Raw genomic sequence first — 24,284 nt, forward strand, 5'->3', positions numbered from 1 at the left:
AACCCTAATTATGTACAATTGCATTTTAAGGTTCCAACTTATCTAATTTCATCCTCTTTGACATGTTTCTGCTATTTTCTTACACTTCAAGCCATGCTGTGGTCTTTGCACAGGGTAAATAATAACAATAACAATAACAACAATATAATAATAATAATAATAATAATAATAATAATAATAATAATAATAATAATAATAATAATAATTTATTTATACCCCGCCCATCTGGCCGGGTCTCCCCAGCCACTCTGGGCGGCCTCCAACAAATACCAAAATACAATACAAAATCACAGTTTTAAAACTTCCCTAAACAGGGCTGCCTTTAGGTATTTTCTGAATGTCAGGTAGTTGTTTATTCCCTTGACTTCTGATGGGAGGGCGTTCCACAGGGCGGGCGCCACTACCGAGAAGGCCCTCTGCCTGGTTCCCTGTAGTTTTGCTTCTCGCAGTGAGGGAACCGACAGAAGGCCCTCGGCGCTGGATCTCAGTGTCCGGGCTGAATGATGGGGGTGGAGACGCTCCTTCAGGTATACAGGACCGAAGCCGTTTAGGGCTTTAAAGGTCAGCACCAACACTTTGAATTGTGCTCGGAAACGTACTGGGAGCCAATGCAGATCTCTCAGGACCGGTGTTATGTTAACTTTTTGTATAGACCAGAAAGAGTTTCCAGTCTTCTTTAATAGATTCTAAATTTGTATCTTTTATCGGTGCTGTCAATTTTCCCATCTCTGCAAAACATTTGGCACAAAGGTCCTCCTTGGGTTGGTCAGAAGCCTGAGCTGAAAACTGTAGGTACTAGACTCAAGGCACTCTTCTCAAAACCATGTATGTCCTTTGAGAAGAATGACATCACAGATCTTGGTGATGCAGGCCTTACTTATCTTGACGCATTTTGGTTATAGGATGTGCAGTACAAACTGAACCTGATGTGCAGAAGTTAAATAAGAGTGCAATTCTATATGTGCATATTTAATTGTTGTTGTTGCATTTATGCAACAACTCCAAGGAGCTCAAGATGATGTACATGGCTCTCCACCTCCCCATTTTGTGTTCACAACAACCCTGTGAGGTAGGTTAGGACTGAGAGATGGTGGCAGGCCCAAGGCCGCCCAGTGAATTTGGTGGCTGAGTGGGGATTTGTGCCGTGGTCTCCCAGGTTCAACACACTAATCAATACACTACATTGGCTGCATACATCTACTCAGAAGCAAAGTCCATTGAGTTCAATGAGAAAGTGTACATAGGAGCATAGGACTGCAGCCTAAAAAGATGTTGATTCCCCAGTCATAACCCATTCATACCCATCGAATCATACCCATGGATCAGGACAGATGGCTCAAATCTGCAGGTTGACAATCAATTGGATTGTGACTGTAAATTTAGGCTATGGAAACATTGCCAGTTTAAAACACTGTGAGGTTGCTCTCTTTCTCCATTTGCATCAAAGTCTATTTGGAAAAGCCCACACATCAAAACGCAATATTTCCTAGGAAATAACAAGAAAGATAATGGATTGTGGCTAAACTGGCGGTGTGCGCATCGCTTCCCAAATCCACTGGATGCAAAATAAGTGGAGGTGTGCACACAGCCGTGAACTGGAAAGACTAAACACGTCCATGCTAAAGTATTAGGTAAAGGTAAAGGACCCCTGACAGTTAAGTCCAGTCGCAAACAACTCTGGGGTTGCTGCGCTCATCTCGCTTTACTGGCTGAGGGAGCGGACGTTTGTCCGCAGTTTTTCCGGCTCGTGTGGCCAGCATGACTAAGCCACCTCTGACAAAACCAGAGCAGCGCACAGAAACGCCGTTTACCTTCCCGCCAGAGCAGTACCTATTTATCTACTTGCACTTTGACGTGCTTTCAAACTGCTAGGTTGGCAAGAGCTGGGACCGAGCAACGGGAGCTCACCCCATCACAGGGGTTCGAACCACTGACCTTCCGATCGGCAAGCCCTAGGCTCAATGGTTTAGACCACAGCACCACCTGTGTCCCTTCACTAAACTATTAGAGAAATATATAATACAATTCATATCATACCAAGAACATTTGTTTTCCTTTGTGGTTGCCTTCTGGTTCAAGCAACAGTTCTCTGTGCTTTAGATTGCCCTCCCCCTCAAAGGTCAACATCCTGCTGGGAGCTGTTCAAAAGTTCTTGTGGATCCCCGAAACTCAGAATAGACAGAGCTAGATCTGAAGATGCCATGAGGGAGGCAAAAGGGATGTCTTCATCGTGCAATCAGCAGAGCACAGGTACGAATTTATTCAAGACCAGGAAGAGATCCAAGCACTGATAAGACATTTCTGCAGCTGGTAGAAAGATGGGGAGGATGTGCCATTGTAATTTTCCATAACTTTGGGAGCGGGACTTTCTTCTAAGGGGGGGGCATGGCATCCCCCATGCCTTCCAACCACTAGGAAGTCCTACCACATTTGAGATTAATCAGCATCTTAATGCCTGTGCCTTCAGCAAGTATCTCTAGCTTTACTAATAGAATGATTGCTCTGTTGGTTTTGTGCTTTCTAAGAGGTCTGCAATGGCCAGATGGCATTGGAGACACAGACATAGCTTATTACTGGCTGTTACGCGCGCACACACACACGCACATACCCTCCTCACTTTGTCCCTCCAGGCTTTTGTGTAACTTGAACCTCCACCAGCATCACGTCTTTGAAACGTAATAAAGGATCTGCTATAACCCACTTCCTGCACTTTGGTACCCAGAAAGACTGCAATGCAGGCGTTGCTGAATGTACAGCAGCCTAGCACAGTGACATCTATCTGTCTGTATTCCCCCCCCCCCCTTCCCATTCATCCTAAGAACCGGCGAGACATGAAAGCTTCCTTTTAGAATTTTAAATACCAGATGGCTCTGCTAAAAGTACTGCTTCGCTCGCTTGCCGCTAATCATAGGGGCAACGTTTTTTTGCTGAGCATGCCTCTTACTTGACAATGCTCTTCTGAAAAGTGTAACCAGAAGCTAGTGAACTGGGAGCTGGGGGGAAGCCAGGCTGGTTCTTGCACAAAAAGTCTGTGGGGATCATCAGTGCTGGCAAACCCACAAACCGGTCTCTGGGCTGGCGGCACATCTCTGTGGACAGAAGCACCCCCTTATAAGCTCAAAGAAGTGTGGGTAAGTGTAGCGTTGCAGAGCGGAGTTTTCCCAAATGGTGGGTCACATGCGAGTCTTTAGGGCCCAATCAGCACACGGCTGGCTGTGGAAGCTGGAAAACAAAACACATTTCCCTCTAAATGCCACAAAGTGCACGCTCCCTTAAGTCTAAGGCCCAGTGTAGCAAGAAATTAACCGGCTGCTGCCTGAAACATCAACACACTAGCTCCTGGGGCTGCGTCATACAGAGTTTATTGTCCTTGCATTATTAACAATAGAAATTGCCCATTGTGTGTTGAACATGGGCTAGCTTCTCGGAGAGAGAGGAGCCCTGCCAGAAAATAAAAGGCAATCAACCCTGCGCACAATATATGAGCACGATAATCATCCAAATGGGAGCCAATTTGCAAGAATCATCCGTAAGCTTCGTTCCAGAGCTGGGAAATGCAGTCTGCTCTGTTAATCATTCCCAGCTCTGCCATCTTTCATGGCAATTGGCCCTTGAAATAGCTATTAACCCAAAAGTCAGAGGTGGAGAATCCAGAGGAATTAAAAGCACCTCTCCCACCCCAACACATCCACAATTCAGCTTTCCCTCGAACTGGTGCCTCCAGACGTTATTGGGCTACAACTCTCATTAGCCCCCAGCCAGTATGGCTAATGGTCTGTTGGTTGTTGTGGGAGAAGGCTGTTGTATGCAAATTTTAAACAACCCCCTTTCTGCAACTGAATATGCAAAGCCATCCATGAACTCCATTGGTCAGCCTGGACACTGAGGTCCAACTTCGAGGACCTTCTGGTGGTTCCCTCGCTGCAAAAAGTGAAGTTACAGGGAACCAGGCAGAGGGCCTTTTCGGTAGTGGCCCCCTCCCTGTGGAACACCCTCCCGTCAGATGTCAAGGAGATAAAGAAGTACAGTACACAACTTTTAGAATACATCTGAAGGCAGCCCTGTATCAGGAAGTTCTTAATGTTTGACGTTTTACTATATTTGTATGTGTGTTGGAAGCCACCCAGAGTGGCTGGGGCAACCCAGTCAGATGGGCGGGGCATTATTATTATTATTATTATTATTATTATTATTATTACTCAATGGTGGAGCAACTGCCAAAGGTCCCAGGTTCAATCCTTGGCATCTCCAGGTAGAGAAAGGACTTCCCTGTCTGAAACCCTGGAGAGCAGCTGCCAGTCCGAGTAGGCAGTACTGAGCTAGATGGACCACTGGCCTGACTCAGGGAAGTTTCCAATGTTCCTTGAAAAACCACTATCTAGTTTTCTACTCTGTATGACAAACATAGGATATCACTCTACCTATAGATCTAGATCTACATACAGACATACACTCTTATTCTTTTCTTCAGAGGTGACTCACATACTCTCATCCATAGAGCTCCCTTCGTTATCAGTGCATTATCTTTTTGGAAGTGAGTTGGCCAGCCCATCTGTATCTGGCAGTCTGCCCATCGGGCTGTTTTCCCTGCGTGCTTATCAAGCAGGAAGCATTCCTCACCAATACCTCGCTAAACTTTGTTCCCAGCAGTTCTGGGGTGGGGGCTGCAGGCTGCTTGATTCCCCCAAACGTTCTTATTTAAAAGTTAGAATAGGTTGCCTCAGAAATGCATTGCACAAACTGCACAGCAGGTGAGCAGAAAAAGGTATTTCACCATCTGACGCAGTATCAAGGATTAAAAGATCTCCAGGGGAACAGGCGCTGCATCTGGCTGAGGTTTCGGTGGCTTATAATGCTACAAGAGAGTGGCCTGCATGCTCATTTTCCTAAGTCCTGCCGCAGGTTGGCTGCCATGGATTGCATTCAGTTTTGTTGTGAGTTGTGCATGTCGAGGTGGCGGCGGGAAAGAGAAGCAAGTGGGCACTTGGCTCCCGTTGGGTTGAAATTCCAGCGAGATCCTCCCCTTCTAGGTGCCTCTTTCGCTCAAAATAGCTGAGCGGCTGGCAGTGAGCTCCAGGAGGGAACACGGCAGCTGTCGTGAAATACTGGAGAGGCCGAAGGGTCAGGGAGTTGGGAGTCTGACTGGTCCAAAGGGCAGCTCTGGCCCATCTTGGATTCCTTGCGATGACTCAGGGGTTGTATGAAGGGCAGAGATACCTTCCAGGCTTAGAAACAGCCTAAGGCCGTGGACAAGTCAGCAGCTTAAAACACAGCAAGGTGTCCCCCACCCCAACTGCATTTCAAGTCGCATTTGCATGTTGCTGTACACGCAGGTGGCGTTGTGGGTTAAACCACAGAGCCTAGGGCTTGCTGATCAGAAGGTTGGTGGTTCGAATCCCCACGACGGGGTGAGCTCCTGTTGCTCGGTCCCAGCTCCTGCCAACCTAACAGTTCGAAAGCACATCAAAGTGCAAGTAGATAAATAGGTACCGCTCCGGCAGGAAAGTAAACGGCGTTTCCGTGCACTGCTCTGGTTCGCCAAAAGCGGCTTTGTCATGCTGGCCACATGACCTGGAAGCTGTATGCCAGCTCCCTCGGCCAATAAAGCGAGGTGAGCGCCGCAACCCCAGAGTCGCCCACGACTGGACCTAACGGTTAGGGGTCCCTTTACGTACACACCAGAGAAAGGGCGGAGGTGTCTTCATTACCTGTTCGGCTTCCCCATCCCTGTAACCTACCCGCCCAACTCCTATTCCTGAAGTTGTCACCTGCATATGTGCAGTCATCTACCCACATGCAACAGTTGTGTCAAATGTACACACCTCTGCTTAACTGCCTTGCGGTGGGGGGGGGAACCTGAGCTAGTATGTGCATATATGTGTCTGTGTAGATGATAGATAGATAGATAGATAGATAGATAGATAGATAGATAGATAGATAGATAGACAGTAGATAGATAGATGATAGATCAAGACTGACATCCTTTAGATTTCAGTCCCTCTTCTGCATTTTTTAGAAGTTAGATGGGGGGGCTGAAGGAAGGAAGATATGTCTTGATGCCAGACCGCATGCATGAACACCAACACATCTTACAGACCCCATCATGTGCCGTTTCTGCCGCTGCAGCTGACAAAGTTTATTTTCCAGTGCAATTACACTTTTGCAATTTATCTGCACTTGAAAGAAGAACACCCTCCTCTTCTTTAAGTCAGTGCCTGGCAGGCGAAATAAGAGCAAACAGAGGAGGTCCTTTGGCAGGGTGGAGGGCAGGAGAGAGAGAGGAATGCAGGCAGTGTGAAGGCAGGGGGGTGTTCTATAGGTACACATTTTCATTATAAACGCTGGAGGGCATGGAGAGGGAGGTCTACTAAAAATACCTTTCCTTGATGGATACCTGCTCCCTTCCCTCCTTGGCCCTTCCTCCACTTTGTGCTAGAACACTTCCCCGTGCTAAAGCTTAGCTGAGAGAGGATTCCAACCAGCCTGGCAGCAGCTGCTGCTGCTATGGGAAAATTTGTCCTTGACTAACAACAACAACAGAGGCATCTGGCCATGGGCTGCAGCTTCTGCCAGCAATATATGCTGAATCATCACCAAAGGCGACCAGGACACATGCTGTTTCCTTAAGATTATTTCTTTCCACGGCTCAGGTTTATTTTCTAAGAGCCTGACCCTGGCTTGCACCTAAACACATTGGCACTGGATTGTAAATTCCAGGAGAGTTCCACAAATGCCATCATGGGCCGCCCGCTGTGCCAGGAGTTCTCTGCGTCCAACTGGATCCTTGGAATGGCAAGGGAGCATGTGGCCATTTCCAGAGCCCTTTGTCGCAGCACACAAATGAGCACAGGAAGCTGTGATATTCTGATCAGATTATTGGCTCGTCGGACCCTGTTCTGACAGCACTGACCCTTCATGGCCTCAGGTAGAGGTCTTTCCCACTTGCTAAATTTCTAGCCTTTTAGCCAGAGATGCTGAGGGTGCAAGCTGGGACCTTCTGCACTGAGAAAACCAAGGGTACCGTTTCATCAGGAATGTGGTGGTTCCTCAGAGCCTAAAATGCCATGCTGTTGTCCAAGCAAAGGATTTATTTCTCATCAGTGTCCCACTTCCAATGTAATCAATTGACAGGAGCAAGACAGGAGTAAAGCACACCAAGCAAGCTCGAGTTAACCCTTTATTAGCAAAGCAAGATCTGTGTCAGGTGGTCTAATGAGCACAACAATTCAGGTCTTGCTCCCCAGGAGCAGTTGCAGAGACTAAAGGTTCCTGCCTCCACACAGCCAGCTATGTCTCCTCCTCTCCAGGGTTTCCCCAAGCAATCAGAGACTGTGCGTACATGCCTGCCTTTGCTTCTCCCACTTCATGTCTCTCTTGGTTCTGGGAGAGTGGGGGCGGGGCGGGGAGCTTGTCGCAGCAGGACCCGTGATTCTTCACAAGCCTGATCCATCTCTGCCTTTTGGCCTCCCTCCTCTCCTGCTTCAGCCTGTGCCTCTCATTCTGGACTTCTCTCTGACAGACTCACCCCACTCACTAAGCCCTGTTTACCTCTTCAGCTTCCATCACCTCCTCTGCCTCCCAGTCTTTTCCCTCTTCTCTCTCTGGCCACACTCATCATCATCCCAGCACCAACCCCCAAGCTCTGAGCCTTCTTCCCTTGGGGGTTCCCCACCTGGGGCCTCCCATCATTCCTCAGCCTCCAATCAGTCCATGACATCAATTATGCTGCTCAAATACTTCAGTACTTTAGTAACTGGTATTTAAGAGACAGCACCATTTTTTGCTATACAGGCAGAGACAAAATGTTAAGAAAATAATCTCCAGCACATTGTTATAATAATGCAATGCTATGATAGTTTTCCATACTGGCCAAAATGCATTTAAGAACCCACTGGCACTGTAAGTTCTGCCAGGTCCTTTGAGAAAACCATCCAAAGCCCTGCTTGGCCATCTCCTTTCTGCAGAACCGGAATGAGAAACCAGTGGCCCTTTTGACTCCAACTCCCATCAGCCCCAGTCAGCATTGCCAGTAGTCAGGGACAATGGGAGTTGAAGTCCAGCAATATCTGGAGAACCAAATGTTCCCCATCTCTGCCATAAGGTAATTTATTACCCTAGAGGGCTGTGCTCCCCATTTCCAGGTTACTTGGTACTGCTACTGTTTTCAAGGAATATCCTCCAGCAGGGGCGTAGCAAGGTAAATTGGTACCCAGGGGCAAAAAAAAATTTGTCACCCCCCCCCCAGAGGCGTAGGAAGGTCAGGTGGTACCCGGTGCAAAAAATTTCTTGTCACCCCCCCATTTATTCCCCCCCTGCAAAAACTGTTTTACGTTATTTCATATTTTCTTACAAAGGAATAATAACAAGTAATAATAATAATAAAACTTTTATTTATATCCCGCCCTCCCCGGCCGAAGTTGGGTTCAGGGTGGCTAACATCAGATACATAACATTGGTATAAAATCAAACAATAATTAAATTACCTCCTAAAAAATCTCAAAATCAAATTGAAGTCTAATTAGATGGCTTTCCACAGGGTTAGGGTTGGGAACAGTAAGTGCTCCACTGAACTGAAATTTCAGCCTTCACGACATAGGAAAACAGCCAAGTAAACAGCTATTTTGGTGGAGGAGGGTCAAGATATTAACCAATATGCATGAAATTTCATATATAGCTATATAATCCCTAGTATAGTAAGATAAGACCTTCAGAGCAGGCATTTTTTTAAAAAAGTTTTTTTTATGAACCGCCCTAGTAGGGCAGTAATTGTTCCTTGATAATTTGTCATCCCCTCCATTATGGAACATGGGGCGGTCCGCCCCCTATGCCCCCCCTTGCTACACCCCTGTCCTCCAGCCATGACCTTGGGCATGCTGGTGACTCCCCAAAAAAGAGAAGCTGTGGGAAAGAGAGATGAATTGTAGGAGAGGACATCTTCCATCATCCTGATGCTTTTCTTCGGCAGCACAATTTCCCATCTCTTCTTGTAGATTTTTCACAGCTGTCTGCTGGCTTGATGCCCTTGTAAACCCAAAATTAGCCAACATCCACATTTCCTTTCTTGACTCAGTCTGCACTACAATTCTGTTGTGGCTTAACAATGTCTGTTTATTTGTGTGTGCATGGAGAGCTTCACCTTTGGGATGAGGTTGGGAATTTCTTGTACCTGGGCACGGCTTTTTTTTTCCCCAGCCGGAACTCACCAAAACTCAGTTTCGGTATCTCTCAGGTAGAAGCCATTGCCATTCGAAGAGAAGAAGGGAGGCGTTCAGGGCGAGTCCCGGCGTCTCTTTTTTCCTAGAAAAATAGCACTACCAGGGAGTGAGACTGAGCTGGCTGAGCTTGGCAGCTTCGCGTGGGCTAATTACCACTTCCATTGCAAGCTGTTCCATTCTGAATGGTTCTTGTCCAAGCCAAGGCTTTCAAGGAACCTCCCCATTTGTGTAAACAAAAAGCCCTGAGGAAGATTTAATCTAACTCTTGCAAATGAGTAGAAAACAGACGTCAAGCTCTGTGTATATAATGAAGTATGTCCTTTTTGTTGCTGGTGTTGCACTGCAATATGTCACTTGCTGGGTGGTAAACCAACGCCCGTCACTTGCGTCACCACCATATCTGCTAGCAAAATGTCCATTATTGTGCAGATGTGGGATGAAGAGAGCATATGCACTTGCCCCACATTTTATGGGACAGTCTCAGAAAAAATCAGTTGTTGGATGTGTGCTTTCCTGGCAAGATTCATATACCTTTAAAAGGCTGCGTGCCAAAAAATAATTCAACAGATGAAGCTTTTATCATTGCATCTCCAGGCCAGGCAAAGGGCTTAATCCAGGCACAGGCAAACACAGCCCTCCAGATGTTTTGGGACTACAACTCCCATCATCCCTAGCTAACAGGACCAGTGGTCAGGGATGGTGGGAGTTGTAGTCCCAAAACATCTGGAGAGCCGAGTTTGCCTATGCCTGGCTTAATCCGACACAGTTAGGCATCGTTGCTGAGCTTGCTTGTTTCAATGAGCTTCAGCATGCTTAACTGTGTAGGTAGGGTTTAGGCCAAAGTTTCACCTCTAAATTTCTGCTTGCCACACAGTAGTAAAAGTGTAGGGGCTCTTTTAGCAACAAACGGGAAGCTTTTAATATCTGGTGAATTATTGTATTTTAATATTGTGTTGGAAGCCACCCAGCTTTATTATTATTATTATTATTATTATTATTATTATTATTATTATTATTTCTTGAAAAATGTACAGAGCATACCAAACCGCACCTGTGCACCCAAAATTATTCATTACATATCTTCCAAGTAACCTGGGAAGCCACAGTGCTTCAAAACATCCTTGGGCACTTCCAGACTGCTGTCCTTTTCAGGTCAGAGTCAATAATGAATCCTCAATCGCTTCTCGGCCTTCTGGCTAAGATCAAGTGTAGTATCTGTTCTTATCAGTTTAATATCTGATATGTTCTCTATTTGAGGACTATATATTAAATGGATTTTTGGAGCTGGGAGATGGAATAGGGGCTTGCTCCACCCACTCCATGCATCGACCTGGTATTGCAGTACCTCCAGGAACGGTACACCAAAAAAAAAGCATCCTCAAATTCAGGTTATAAAATTAAAATTGAATGGGACAATGAACAACGAACCCACCACCCCCAAAAGATAGTACCTCTTGTGATAAGGAAAGTGATGGGGAGGTGCATTGAAAAGTGTGGGCTAACACGTGCTTTGATACTGTGTCATCTAACCACCCCACAAACAAATCGGAATGAATGCTCATTAAATAGCCAGCGTCATCTCATCTCCCTGCAAACAAATCAGGATGAAAGTTTGAGAAATAGGTTGTCTGAACCGCCTCGCATCCCTTGAAGTAGATCAGGGTGACACAGTGGCGCTGTGGGTTAAACCACAGAGCCTAGGGCTTGCTGATCAGAAGGTCGGCGGTTTGAATCCCCGCGACAGGGTGAGCTCCCGTTGTTCGGTCCCAGCTTCTGCCAACCTAGCAGTTCAAAAGCACTTCGAAGTGCAAGTAGATAAATAGGTACCGCTCCAGTGGCTGTGCGCTACTCTGGTTCGCCAGAAGCGACTGGCCACATGACGCGGAAGCTGTACGCCGGCTCCCTCGGCCAGTAAAGCGAAATCTCCCTAACCCCAGAGTCATCCACAACTGGACCTAGCAGTCAGGGGTCCCTTTACCTTTACCCCTATCTGAGGGGTGCGCTGTACAATTTGTTTTGGATGTATGCACGGAGAACTTAACACAGCAACAGAAAAGTATCGTCAGGGGACGCTTGGATTGACTGCTGCACACCCAGATGTCCTGTCAATTCAATTAATCTATGGAGCTGCAGCGGGGACCCTTTTGCAGCCCAAAGGAAGTACCAGTATTTTCCATCTTGGCCCGTTCTCCGGGGTCTGGGTATCAGCTGTGTGTGTGCCTAAAGCAGTGTAATCAATCCCTGACCAAGAGAGTGTGTCACAATCTTGAACAGAGCATGCCACTGCTCTAGGCATAAATCTGTCCGTTTCATGGATTAAGGAGCAGTGAAATCTACATAGCAGCAGCCATCCCAGTTATATTCCCTAATAAATCTGATGGGGCAGGGGGTTCCTTTACCAATGACATTAAGTGGGAAGTTCCAGTAGATCGTAACCCATTAATGTACGTCGTAGATGTGTGGTTTTCTACGATGGCTTGCTGCTCCATCGCTATTTGCTTGAACATTTCATTGTCTTTGCCATATTTAATCACTCAAGCCTCGTCTGACTTAGTCTCCACTTCCTTCTTTACTGCTCATCCTTAACCTACTTCACTTCAAAACTATTCAGCACAGATGTTGACACCCTCGATGCCGCAACAGGACCACAAAACAAGTACAAGCTACCCTTAGGTTTTCCCATTTACTCTGTTTTCAGTTCTCGTCCGCCAGTCCCAACATTGTGAAGCTGAATCAATACGAAAAGCCGCCAAAGAGGCTAAATCCGTCTGTTCTGCAAGTTCTCTACGGGTGCAGAAAAACATGGTTTAATGGAGAATTAACAGTGGGAAAGCCTGGTCTGGGTTTGGAGGATTATTCAACCAGATTACAATAAGATTCTTAAAAGGGGATTTAGGCTTGAAAAAGTGGGACACTGAGCCCGTCAAGTACTTGCTTTCAGGGGGAGGTTGAGACAAGCTGGAGAGTTAGGAGATGCTTTGTGCAAATGCACAGTGCGCATTTTTGGCGCCGTAAAACCGCAGCTCATCTCAGTGTGTCAAATTTGTACACCCCACATAAATTATTGAGCCAAAAGTGGTGTTTCCTTCTTGCAGGGTTGTAATTTTTTGAGGGTGCGTGCAGCTATTGGGATGTCACACCGACCAAGCTGTGTTCAGAGTAGACGCCCTGAAATTAATGGAACTTAGCCTGATTTCACACTCCTGTGTGTGTGACTAACGACGGATGCAGTCCTTTGGACTCCTGCGTTTGCGGTGAAGCAGATCTCTCCTAACTGACAGACGCTCGCGCTACGTGATGACGCTTGTTAGCCTGTGAAAATGGCGCAGGATTTTGGGAGGATGGAAACGATTCACTGGTATGACTATCGCCAGTATATCAGAAAGCAGCAAGTGTGAGGGTGGGCTGGCGTGCAATCAAGTGCAATGCTTTGCCCCACACTTCAAGAAGCAGGAACATAAGTCTTTTCCCTGGATAGCCAGCTCTGGATCTTGTTGAAGCTTGTATTTCTGAGTCAGGGTCTCCAGGCAGCTGCCTGATCCAGATCTTCTGTTGCCAAGGTGGAACCACAGGGGTGGCACAGCAACCACCCAGCCGCATGTGCTCTGTCTTCGGGCTTAATTAAACAGAACCACATCCTCACAGAGAGGCCTGTTTGCTGAACACGCTGAAGGAGAAGGGAAGGGGGCAGCTGCAAGGGAAAACAAACAAAGACTCCAGCAGATCAACATGCCATTACGCAGCCAGCTAGAGATTGCACAATAAGGACACGGATGGAAAAGTAGGAGAGGGTAGCACAGCCACGAAATGGGCAATAACAAGGTTCCAATAACAAGCAGCATTGATGTTGCTACAAAACAGTTCCCGTTTAAAAAAAGAAGAAGAAAAAAAGGAAAACCACCACTTCCAGCTATGTGACTAGCCTTCTCAACGTCCCCATGGAAATGTGTTCCATAAGCAAAGAATTGTTTATTTATAGCCTGCTCTCACCCAAAGGAAATGCTAGGCATGTCCGAGGTGCTTAGTTCAGGCTGGATTTCAAGCCCCATTGATTTTAGTGGGAGGTGTTTTGACACATGCTTAGCTCTGCTATGGGAAGAAATGGGGCTTAAAGATGCTAAATGGTAGGTGGGTTGTGCAGGAGTCCAAAGTTTCTAAACATTTGGGGAAGTTGGACACCTCTTAAAATATGGTAACTGAATTTTGCATGGCAGTTCCTGAGATCGAGGAGCAGACGCTTGCCAATGTTTGGATATAACTGGACACTATTATGAATCAAGATGGCCGACAGACCCTTTCAAAACTGCACTGATTTTGCCCACTGGTTTCAAAACTGCATGGATGTGGGTTTTTTTGGGGGGGGGGGTTAGACTTCCTGATCAACTCTTCTAATCATTTCTAAAATAAGATGCTCCAGAGCCTGTTATGTATTGAAGTTCTCACCCTAGGCCACTAGGGGTGTGTGTATATAGTTCATTCTGCTGCAGTTTTCACTCAGGTCCGCACATGCAAATGAGGGATTGAAAAGTGACATTCAGGGATTGGGTAACTACAGAAAGTTGTTACTGTTGCTTTGTAGCTGAGTTCTATATAAGCAGGCTGCTGAGCCCTTCAGCTCACTTCTGTTCCAGCCTGAGAATAAACAAGAGCTGCTTGGAAATCACTGTGTTGTCTGCTGTGTCCACCCACTACTTAACAGAGCCCACATCACCCTAGGTATCATGCTGCTTAAGATCCTAGATGTGTAGTTACATAGTGATGCAACTCTGCACATGCTCAGAAACACTTTGTCTACAGCAGGCCTGCTTGTGTGGCAAAAAGACTAAAGGCTACTGACAACTGGATTCACAATTGAATCCTGATTAAGTTCTGGAGTGTGCTCACTCACAGCCAATCAGGTTGTTCGCAGCATGTGCTGCCAACTCCATTCTAGCTGGGCTCCTTAGGAAGTGAGAGTTCAGAGTCTCCCTCCCGCAACGCAACAGAGAACTAAGGGCTGGGTGAAACCTGAAGCTGGCTTTCTGCTCCACGTTTTTTCCTTCCCATTGTTTGCTGCATATTTGCAGCTCACCTTCCAATCCTTCCTGTGCTTTTTGCATTAGAAACACAACTCACATTTGCATATTAGTTTACTCTGGGGCAACTAGGCTCTCTTTAGCATGTGCATATGAGTGCATGGGTACATCTCCTCTTGTGAACCACATTTTTTTTAAAATGTTGATTGTGTTACACTAGTAAAAGTGTTATGAGAATTATAAAGTCTAAAATGTTCATAAATGTACCAGGCAAACACATACATAAATATATAAACCACATGTCTGAAACAGTACAGGAAAACAGTCCTAAAGCCATCTTGACTCTTTCAGTGACCTCAGATATTCCTCTGCAGTTTGGATGGGAATGTGAAAGGCCTCCCCATTGCCTCTGTGCTCACAAATCCTGCCTTAAGGGCACATTTGTGTATGAATAGGGTGAGCCTGTGACCTGGACTTAGGAATTAAGTATTTATCATCACAAAAGAATGGCCAGGCTCTCCAGGTAAACCCATTAACAGGTTTCCTGCCAGACAGGATTCTGCTGTAGACACCCCCCCCCTTCTGTGATGCATATATTGAGGGGTGGTCTTGGGCTCCAGGGTGGGCAATTTCAAATGTCTATATAAGGGCTTGCACACCATTGTTCTGGGTCCCTCTTGCCTGCTGTGTGTGGTTGTGAGCATCCTGTTGCAACAGTTAATAAAGATCAGGCTTACTAGCTGCTTTGCTTCTCAATATTCTCTGGTTGGCCTCTGTTATTTTCTCCTACCGATAGAGAACCTACATAAGGACTCTTGGGTACCCCACAAGGGAAAAGGAGCAGTTTTTTCTTATAACAAAAGGAAACGAACATCACTTACACTTCTGTGTCTCTTGTTCATTTCATTAGACGTGAGCTAATATATTTTTTAAAATTATATACAGTATAACATGTCATATGACACCAATCTTTACTGTTCTGGTTGTGTCATAATACTCCCAATCAGAACCTCAGCTGAAAGAATAAGGGGTTGCTATTGCAAAAATTAAGCTCAAGACAACAACTCTTTGGAAAAAGCTTACTCCAAATACATCAAAGCACAATCCAGTAATCCAGGCTGGAAAACAGCAAACAGAACGTTTCTGTGGCCTGTGCAAACAGAGTCTAACTCAGAAACCCGATACGCAAACAGCACACATTGTTAGGAAGCAGCTACCTTGAAAAGCACCTCTTATTCCTGCCCTAACCTATTTGTCATGTCTCAGGCAATAGAGGGACGAAGAAGGAACAGCTTCCCCTGTTCAGATCCAGGAAATTCCTTGGCTTGAATAATAATGTAACAAAGAGGACAACGGAACTCAGCACTGAAATACATGCCCCCAAATCTTTCGGAAATGGCCAAATCCACACTAATCCTCAGGGGAAAATGTGTTCCTGAAATACAGTTGGATGAACGATGCAACTTCAGGATTCACATGACGGAACCACATACCTGAAAGCACTTCACATGGATGGGCTAGCTTTGAAACCAATGCCCTCCGTACGCACCCTGTGAAGTTCCAAAAAGCAGACTATAGGTATGAATAAATAATAAGCAAGCACCACCATCTTAAAGCAGTAGCCTATAACTTTCTTTATGTAGAAGACTCACTGAGGGCAATGGGACTTAGGCTTGTGCAGTTTTTTTTCCCTGGGGTACGCAGGGGTACACATAACCCTAAACATTTTGTGAATCTTTGTACTTTTGTCCATTTACTGTATTTATCCCCCCCCCCCCGATTTGAACCAGAAATTGGTGGTTTTCTTGAGTCAAAATGAGAGTACCCCTACACTATTTTATTTTATTAAAAAGCACTGGGCTTGTGTACATGTTTAGGGCCTCTGCTTTAGGTATACAGCCTTCAAGTTCTAAGCACATATGGAAATAAGTCCCAAAGGAAGAACTCAATGGGACTTACACTCCCACAAAAAAAATCATACAAGTCAGCTTATTATCTAAAATACTGGAGTGTTTGAACTGTCTTGCCTTTGTCTCTGAGGGGAATGATCGTGCAAATCAGACATTTCAGGAGATCAGTTAAGGGTGTGTGCAATAGGTAAAATGTAAAGGTAAAGGACCCCTGGGCAATTAAGTCTAGTCAAAGGCAACTATAGGGTTGTGGCACTCTTTATTGCTTCAGGCCAAGGAAGCCAGTGTTTGTCCACAGACAGTTGACTAAACCACTTCTGGCACAATGGAACACCGTGATGGAAGCCAGAGCACACGGAAACGCTGTTTACCTTCCCGCCACAGCTGTACCTATTTATCTACTTCCGCTGGTGTGCTTTCGAACTGCTAAGTTGGCAGGAGCTGGGATAGGGCAACGAGAGCTCACCCCGTCGCACGGATTTGAACTGCCGACCTTCTGATTGGCAAGCCCAAGAGGCTCAGTGGTCCTCCGTTCATCTCCCACTGATAAGATGGAGGGATGAACAGTGGCAGCAGAGCCAAGGGGAGGATGGGAAGGAGAACTGCTGAGGAGACCCGTCTGACCACTGCCAAAGGTGCTGGAGAAAACCAGCATCCTTTTCTCCTCTCACCCCACCTCACAAAAGGTCCTTCCCAAATGAGATGACCACAGGGTAGCCACCTGCCGTACCTTCCACTGTAAACAGGCAGGTGCAGCCGAAAGTTTTACAAAATATAATACAGTAATGCACGCTGCCCTGGAAGCTGTGGTGTCGCTTCTCACGAGTGGCAACGAAGGGCGTCTTGGAGCCAGATGTCCAAAAATCTGCACATGCGTTTATTAGGCTCTATTGAAGCATGACATTCAGGAAAAGAGGACAACTTTAAAACAACAGCCCCTTTGATGAATATGGTATGGGCATGTCTTGTGGCATGTTCTTCCTGGCCAGAAGTTATTGTTCATATTAACTTTGTTTTGGAAAAATCCTTGATATTTGTGGATGGTCATGCAATCTTCAGTTATATTCCTGTTGTGTGGGGACCAACAGATGGGACAACAAACATGGAACCCGAGACCAGTTATGGTGGCAAATATTGCACAACTGGAAGGACAAACATCCTCCATCCACAACTCAGTGGCCTGAAGATCTCACTGCCCCATTCTCTGATAAAATGTGTCTTCATCTTGGTAAGTTAGTTGTTCATTATGAATCTGGGCACTTCTTAAGATATCGTCACCAAATTCTGCATGGGAGTTCCTGAGATCAAGGAGCAGGTTCAAGATAGCTGAGGGTTTTCCCATAATGAAAAAAACTGATTTTAATAAATGAATACAGAATATTTGCCACTTAAAGTGTTGAAGCCGCGAAGAGACAGAGGGAAGTAAACTAATATAGCAGGGATTTATTTTACAGAAATAAAGTGACTGCAAAGAGAAAAAAACTACAAATGTATTTCTTTCTGAGAATATTCAGACTTCTGTTTTTACCCTTTGAATAATCCTTTGTGTACTTGATCAATTCTTTTTCATTTTTTTATTAATCATTTTTTTCTTTTTATATTTTTTTGTATTTTTTTCTTTTTCTTTTTGGAATATATGGATGTAATCTTTAATTTATGCTTTCTCTGTAAATTTTTAAGAATGCAATAAATAATAATAATGATTTATTATTTAAGTACCCCGCCCATCTGGCTGGGCCTCCCCAGTCAAAAGCTACAGGTACTTATGTATCTGAAGAAGTGTGCATGCACATGAAAGCTCATACCAAGAACAAACTTAGTTGGTCTCTAAGGTGCTACTGGAAGGAATTTTTTTACAGTGGTACCTCGGGTTAAGTACTTAATTCGTTCTGGAGGTCCATTCTTAACCTGAAACGGTTCTTAACCTGAAGCACCACTTTAGCTAATGGGACCTCCCGCTGCCGCTGCGCCGCCAGAGCACGATTTCTGTTCTTATCCTGAAGCAAAGTTCTTAACTTGAACTGTTATTTCTGGGTTAGCGGAGTATGTAACCTGAAGTGTATGTAACACGAGGTACCACTGTATTTGCTAAAATCTAGAGAGCTCTTCCCTGGGGCATCCTGTCATTGTGCAACAGGAATTACTGTAGGTAAGGCCTTGGAGGAAAAGGCGGGCTGTACATCCGAGAAGCTGATTACGAGTCCTCTTAATTTAGGACAGCACACCCACAATGTCATCGTTGGTGCAATCAGGCGCAAATTGGTTTTAATTAAATCTCAGCCAAGTAGTTTGAACCAGCGACATCTGTCCCATCCCCAGCAGCTTCACAACATGCTTCTGATCATAGCTGCAGCAATAGGACTGTCTCCCAAACTCCATGCTTGGGATACCGTCCTTGATGGTGTCCTGTGTATGTGTAGGATGGGGAAAGTCAGCATGGTGCTCCTCAAAAGTTGCTGCACAGCAGACCTCGAGACTGCATAGTATCTCTTTGAACAAGAGTTGTTCTGTGCAAATCAAAAGCTTGCCAATGTATTTTACTATCGTAGCCCACCCAAAAGCAGTGTCTTAGCAGTTCTGGACCTTGCAATGCTTTGGGACAAACTGAGCACCCATTCTTGTGCTTTTAAGGCAACTCACACCTTGCAGTTCAATGCACTCAGCTCTAAACATTGTGCGACATCTTCCGACAGAACTGCAATCCTGAATGCTCTTATTGCACACTTTCTCTCCCAGTGAAGTCAGTTGAGGACTTGTCTTTCAAGCAAACGCGATAGGCACAACAAACCCAAGGTGTTCATCTGTTTGAATATGACTGTATAGGACATGCAACCATAACATTCCCAGCAGTCTGGTAGCATCCAGAGTTTTAGAAGCCTAGGGATAAGCTGTGAAAAGCTAGTAAAACAAAATGATTCAAGCAACAGGTAGCTAAAAGTGGTGGTGGGTGTGGATTAGGTGCTTCTGAGAGAAAATTGTTGTTGTTGTTCAGTCGTGTCCGACTCTTCGTGACCCCATGGACCAGAGCACGCCAGGCACGCCTATCCTTCACTGCCTCTTGCAGTTTGGCCAAACTCATGTTAGTATCTTCGAGGACACTGTCCAACCATCTCATCCTCTGTCGCCCCCTTCTCCTTGTGCCCTCCATCTTTCCCAACATCAGGGTCTTTTCCAGGGAGTCTTCTCTTCTCATGAGGTGGCCAAAGTACTGGAGCCTCAACTTCAGGATCTGTCCTTCTAGTAAGCACTCAGGGCTGATTTCTTTGAGAATGGATAGGTTTGATCTTCTTGCAGTCCATGGGACTCTCAAGAGTCTCCTCCAGCACCATAATTCAAAAGCATCAATTCTTCAGCGATCAGCCTTCTTGATGGTCCAGCTCTCACTTCCGTACATTACTACTGGGACAACCATAGCTTTAACTATACGGACCTTTGTCGGCAAGGTGATGTTTACCATACTCCTAAAGCCTAAACCAGCACCAGTGTAGTAAATAGCTGTATTAGATTGTAACCCCTTAGATTCAGACAGTGAACATAAAGGTTCAAACCAACAACTACAGCCCAATTCTGCATGGAGGCTGCAGGAGATGCAAAGAGAAGCTGTGGGAGCATCCCTCACTACTGATAAAACATCAAGGATAATGTTTCCTACCGTTTGGTTGTGACAAGAAGAGGTGCTACGTCTTCCCAGCCCACAGGATGCTACTTGTACCACACTGTATTAGTATAAAAAGACAAGAAAGGATTCCCTCTTGCTTATGGGCACATCCTGCCACCTACTGACAAGACCCATGCTAGACATTTTGAGACGCCGCTTCCACTCTTTCCCAACCTCTTTTGTTTGCACTTGTGGTGACATCCCACTAGCACATCAACCTGGGTTGTTGCTGTTTTAATGCAAATCTTGTTAGGAGAAAGTAAATTACTGTTTTCAATTAACTCTTGTCAGTGACTGAAGAAGTTAGAAGCCTTGAAGAATATTTTTTTTGTGGGGGGAGAGAAGAGAGAAATGACATAGGTCTTTCCCCCCTCTCAGCTTCACCAGCCCCACATTCCAGGATGGAATTAAGTATTTTAGCCTTTTCCATAATGGCATCCTGGTTTTGAAATGCCTTCCGCAAAGAGAGATATACCCGTTGCTGACGGTCGAATCTCTAGTGCCCAGTAACAACCTTCCTATTTGCCCAGGCATTCTAGATCTTGCCTACTTTGACCTATCCCAATTTTTAAAAAAAGAAAAAGTTTGATATTTTGGGGGGTTTGGAACCTTTTGATGGTGGGCAGTTAAAATGTTGCAAAGCAGGAGACTTGCTTTCTGTTCCACCTGGAATAGGCTGCCACGGGAAGGCACCTTCAAATTCACTCTGTGACGGTAAACCCATTCCTGGGAGACTTCCATCCCAATACTGGATGGGAGTCACAAGGGAGGACTATCTGCTCTGAAGCCTCATCTCACTGAAGGGAAAATAACTCTCTTTGCACCTACAACAGGACAGCAGAGAAGAGACACAACAATGCCTCCTAGCTGCGGGGAGAAAACAGGCAACAGATCTGGTAGGAGAGCTAAAAATAATTCAAAATATTTCAAAGCTGGCAACTCATGTGCTCCTTGGCTTTTAGATAGTACATAGGGTAGAAGAGTCTAAAAAGCCTGGGACATAATTTTTCACAGCCCTCTTGCGGCTATGGTGGCTCATTTTCCAGAAGGAATGTACCGGTATTCAGCATTGAGTACAGTGGTACCTTGGTTCTCGAACTTAATCTGTTCCACCGTTCGAAAACGTCGGAACAATTGTGGAATTTGAGAGCCAAGCTGTTCGGAAACCAAGGTACCATTGTACGCACTTCCAGAGTTAACACTAAATACATTACTTCTGATAAATGAGCCACCATAGCCGCTAGATGGCTGTGAAAATTTGTGTCCTGGGCTTTTTAGACTCGTCTACCCATGTACGTTTCCGTGCGCTGCTCTGGCGAGATGAGCACAACCCCAGAGTCGTTCGCGACTGGACCTAATGTTCAGGGGTCCCTTTACCTTACCCATGTACTATCTGAAACCAAAGGGGCACATGGGTTGTCAGATGTGAATTTTTTTCCAGCTCTCCTACCACACTACGGTGGGAAGCAGCATTTCCTCTATTTCTGCTCCAAAACTCATTGGCAGGCTGAACAGGGACGGCATTTTCCAAACCGGTCAAAGGTCTCAATAGTATCTGCTTGTATGTGACAAGAACAGGCAGTCCAATCATCTCTAGTGTCTTTTGTTTTTGAAGCTGCCAATAATAAACGAGGGGGTCTAGCTTGGATTTTTTGCTTTTTCTTCTGGCACATCAGAGAAGTAGATAGGAAAAATGTGAATCTCTCTAGAAATACCAGTGTAATATTGAACAGAAGAACCATTTCTGACCACCTTCCAGCCGCAAGAGGAAGACCAAGCTGGGAAGAAATGTACAGGTATCTTAACCCTAAATAGCTTTGCTTGGCAATCCTCTTTCTCTTTTCACATCTTATTTATCCTTGTGTCAGTGCGTTGAGAGTGGGAGCGAATTGTGTTTCTCCAACTTCATTGGGGAATATAGGGATGCAGAGTTGCCCTGGACAGTTAGCAGCAAGAAACAGAACTTGCCGCTGATATTGAAAGAGCGGGAGTAGCTGAGCATTGGGCCTTTCATAACCTTAAAAATCAAATGAGACCATTTTGCTTTGTTGTCATTTTCAGGGAGCTATTTTCATTCTGCATTCCTCTGTCAAAGGGCTGCCCCAGTGGATAATATAAATATATTTATTCAGTATAATCACCTCCCATACTAGTCCTTCTACTCTGAATCCCAGAGGAAAGTTAAGAGAAGATTACAGAACCCCCAAGTTGCCAAGATTACTAGGTATGACGTTCCAAGGTTGAGTCTAGAAATATACACTTTGCTCTGCTACTGGAAGTAGCAGACAACTGCCATATTGCCCAATGCATACAACACCAGTCAATCTGCTGGTCCAGATGGCTTGATGCAGTCATCCAAAAAGAGGACCGTTTAAATATACCGCCATCTTGGCTGCTGCTCTGTCCTTGAATTAAAATGTTTCTTCCCGTTTTCTGGCACAGTGGAAGCATTCCGACATCTCAGACGGGCTTCTTTAGTTTGTCAATAGCAAGCTGGTTTTCGGCCATTTGCTGCTGCTTGCGTTTCTTTATGTCCCGGTAAGCTTGGACAACCCTTTCTCTTTCCTCCTGCACGATCCTCTGGCGAGCAAGGGATGTGTGGAACACTTTTGGAGTGGAGGGTGTCCCACCGGAGCCCAAGAGAGATGTCAGCAGAAGCTGCTTCTTGCCAGCCTGGAATGCAAGAGAGATTGGCCGAAGTTAAAGAAGCAGAGAGAGGAAAGAGGTTATAGATTGAGTATGATCATGAACACAGAACTAGCTTACAGAAAACAAACCAACCAACCCTGAAATACCTGAAACTCTGATACAGCTAGTTTGATAATAGTATTGCTAACACCAAGTCAGTGTTCTTCCCCAAGATTTGCTACTGGTCGTGTAAAATTATTTCCTGTATAGGTAGCAGGGTCACTGGCAAAGTTAGAAGACAGAGATAGAATTCCATGCTGCTACATAACTTACCATGTCTTTGACAACACTCTTCCTAGGTTTTGCTGTAATTGTTGGGGGCTGTTCAGCAACCTCACCAAACTTCACTGAGTCTGAAAGGAATGGCAAAGAGGTAAGCTCCAAGTGACTGAATTGAGATGGAGATAGCACTAAAATAGATATATTCTCCTCCCGTTATATCCCATTTAGCAGCCTGAAGTCCAGTCTAGAGGCCAACACTGCCACTCCCATTTGTCACGTCACAGCAAAGAACAAGTGCCTTTCCGTCCTGTACGTTAATCACCAGAGTACGCAGCAACAGAGACTACTGTTCAGCTCCCATTCAAATGTACCTCTCTCTATTACAAAATTCAGCACAATGCAACTACACTTTTATATATTTCAGCTGGGAATTTGTTGCTTTGGACATAAAGGTGTGCCCTAAAATGCAGGTGTTGGAACTTTGGAAGTGGAGCTGGAACCCAACTTCCTCTTGACAACAGATTTGCTTGATATCAAAGACCACCAGGCTTTGGCTTTTAATTATCTGGTTTCTTCAGTGTTTGGGATGTTTTAGTCCTGCCTTTTAAAAATACGAACAAGTTTTCGTTTTTATTCTGTTTCAGCTTTATGTTGGTTTTACTCCATGTGTTATTTATTTATTTGTTTTTGTTTGTTTTTGTTACATTTGTTTAAAAAAGTAACTAATGAGTAACAACAACAACAACAACAACTGACAGAGATGAAAATGTTTGCAGTGCTGAAAACTAACACCAGCCCTTCACGGCTGGATGCTACAGCAGATGGCCTGTAGCTTAAGGGTGCATTCATTCTTCCAATCCTGCTTGGCTGTGTTAGAGATTTTGCACCAGAATAGTGGGATAATAAATAATAGGCAACTAATTTAATTTATCACTGTAAACAGTGATATGCTACATCAACTTTCTGTTCCTGTACAAGCTGCAAGTATTTGCTTTATGAAGCACAAAATATACTTTTCGAGTTGAACTGTTTACTAAACAGAATAGACTACAGCCTTATCTACATATGAAGATTCAAATAAATACCATCATCCAAAGCAATTGTGTGGCCTATGTAACATAAGTCAACATCACAATTCTTCTCAGTATAAAATTCCCATTATCCAGATAGAACTACCACCACAAAAATAAATGCACACTCAAAGCACCCCTTGAAAAAAAAAACATACATGCAGGAATTATCCAGAAATATGTGGTGGTTTTCAAATCCTTGGAATCCTGTAGCAGAGATTTGGGGTGTTCTGGATCTTGGAAGAAAGCCGGAGAGCCCTACATTGAAAAAATACTTTCCCTACCTTTGAGAAAGTCTTTCTCCAGCAATGCTGCTTTTTTCTCCTCTTTCTTCCTACGGATTTTATCTAGCTTCTTCTTTCTGAAATCTAGAAAGCAGGTTTTGTTGAAGAAGGATGCACAGGAGCCATACACATGAATTTCAATGAAGGACGAAGGGAATACGATTCAGAGCCCCAATCAGAGCAAAGAGGGCTACAAAAATACTGTGTCAATAAAAAGCATTG

General features: G+C 45.0%; 1 protein-coding gene and 1 non-coding gene across 2 annotated transcripts; one reads left to right on the plus strand and one right to left on the minus strand.

The window, feature by feature from the left end:
• The first annotated feature begins 10,391 nt into the window (after positions 1–10,391).
• Positions 10,392–10,582, plus strand: LOC117043035. Its single transcript, XR_004426126.1, has one exon. It is a non-coding gene; the product is annotated as a U2 spliceosomal RNA (small nuclear RNA).
• An 11,485-nt stretch (positions 10,583–22,067) lies between these two features.
• CCDC137 (coiled-coil domain containing 137) lies at positions 22,068–24,150 on the minus strand (the record flags this gene model as incomplete). Its single annotated transcript, XM_033138965.1, has 3 exons — positions 22,068–22,471; positions 22,760–22,839; positions 24,063–24,150. Coding segments are annotated over 3 exons (381 nt in total), but the record flags the coding sequence as incomplete, so codon positions are not given.
• Positions 24,151–24,284: the final 134 nt, after the last annotated feature.

The sequence above is a fragment of the Lacerta agilis genome, chromosome 2, assembly GCF_009819535.1.
Source record: "Lacerta agilis isolate rLacAgi1 chromosome 2, rLacAgi1.pri, whole genome shotgun sequence".
In the NCBI taxonomy this organism is placed as follows: domain Eukaryota; kingdom Metazoa; phylum Chordata; class Lepidosauria; order Squamata; family Lacertidae; genus Lacerta; species Lacerta agilis.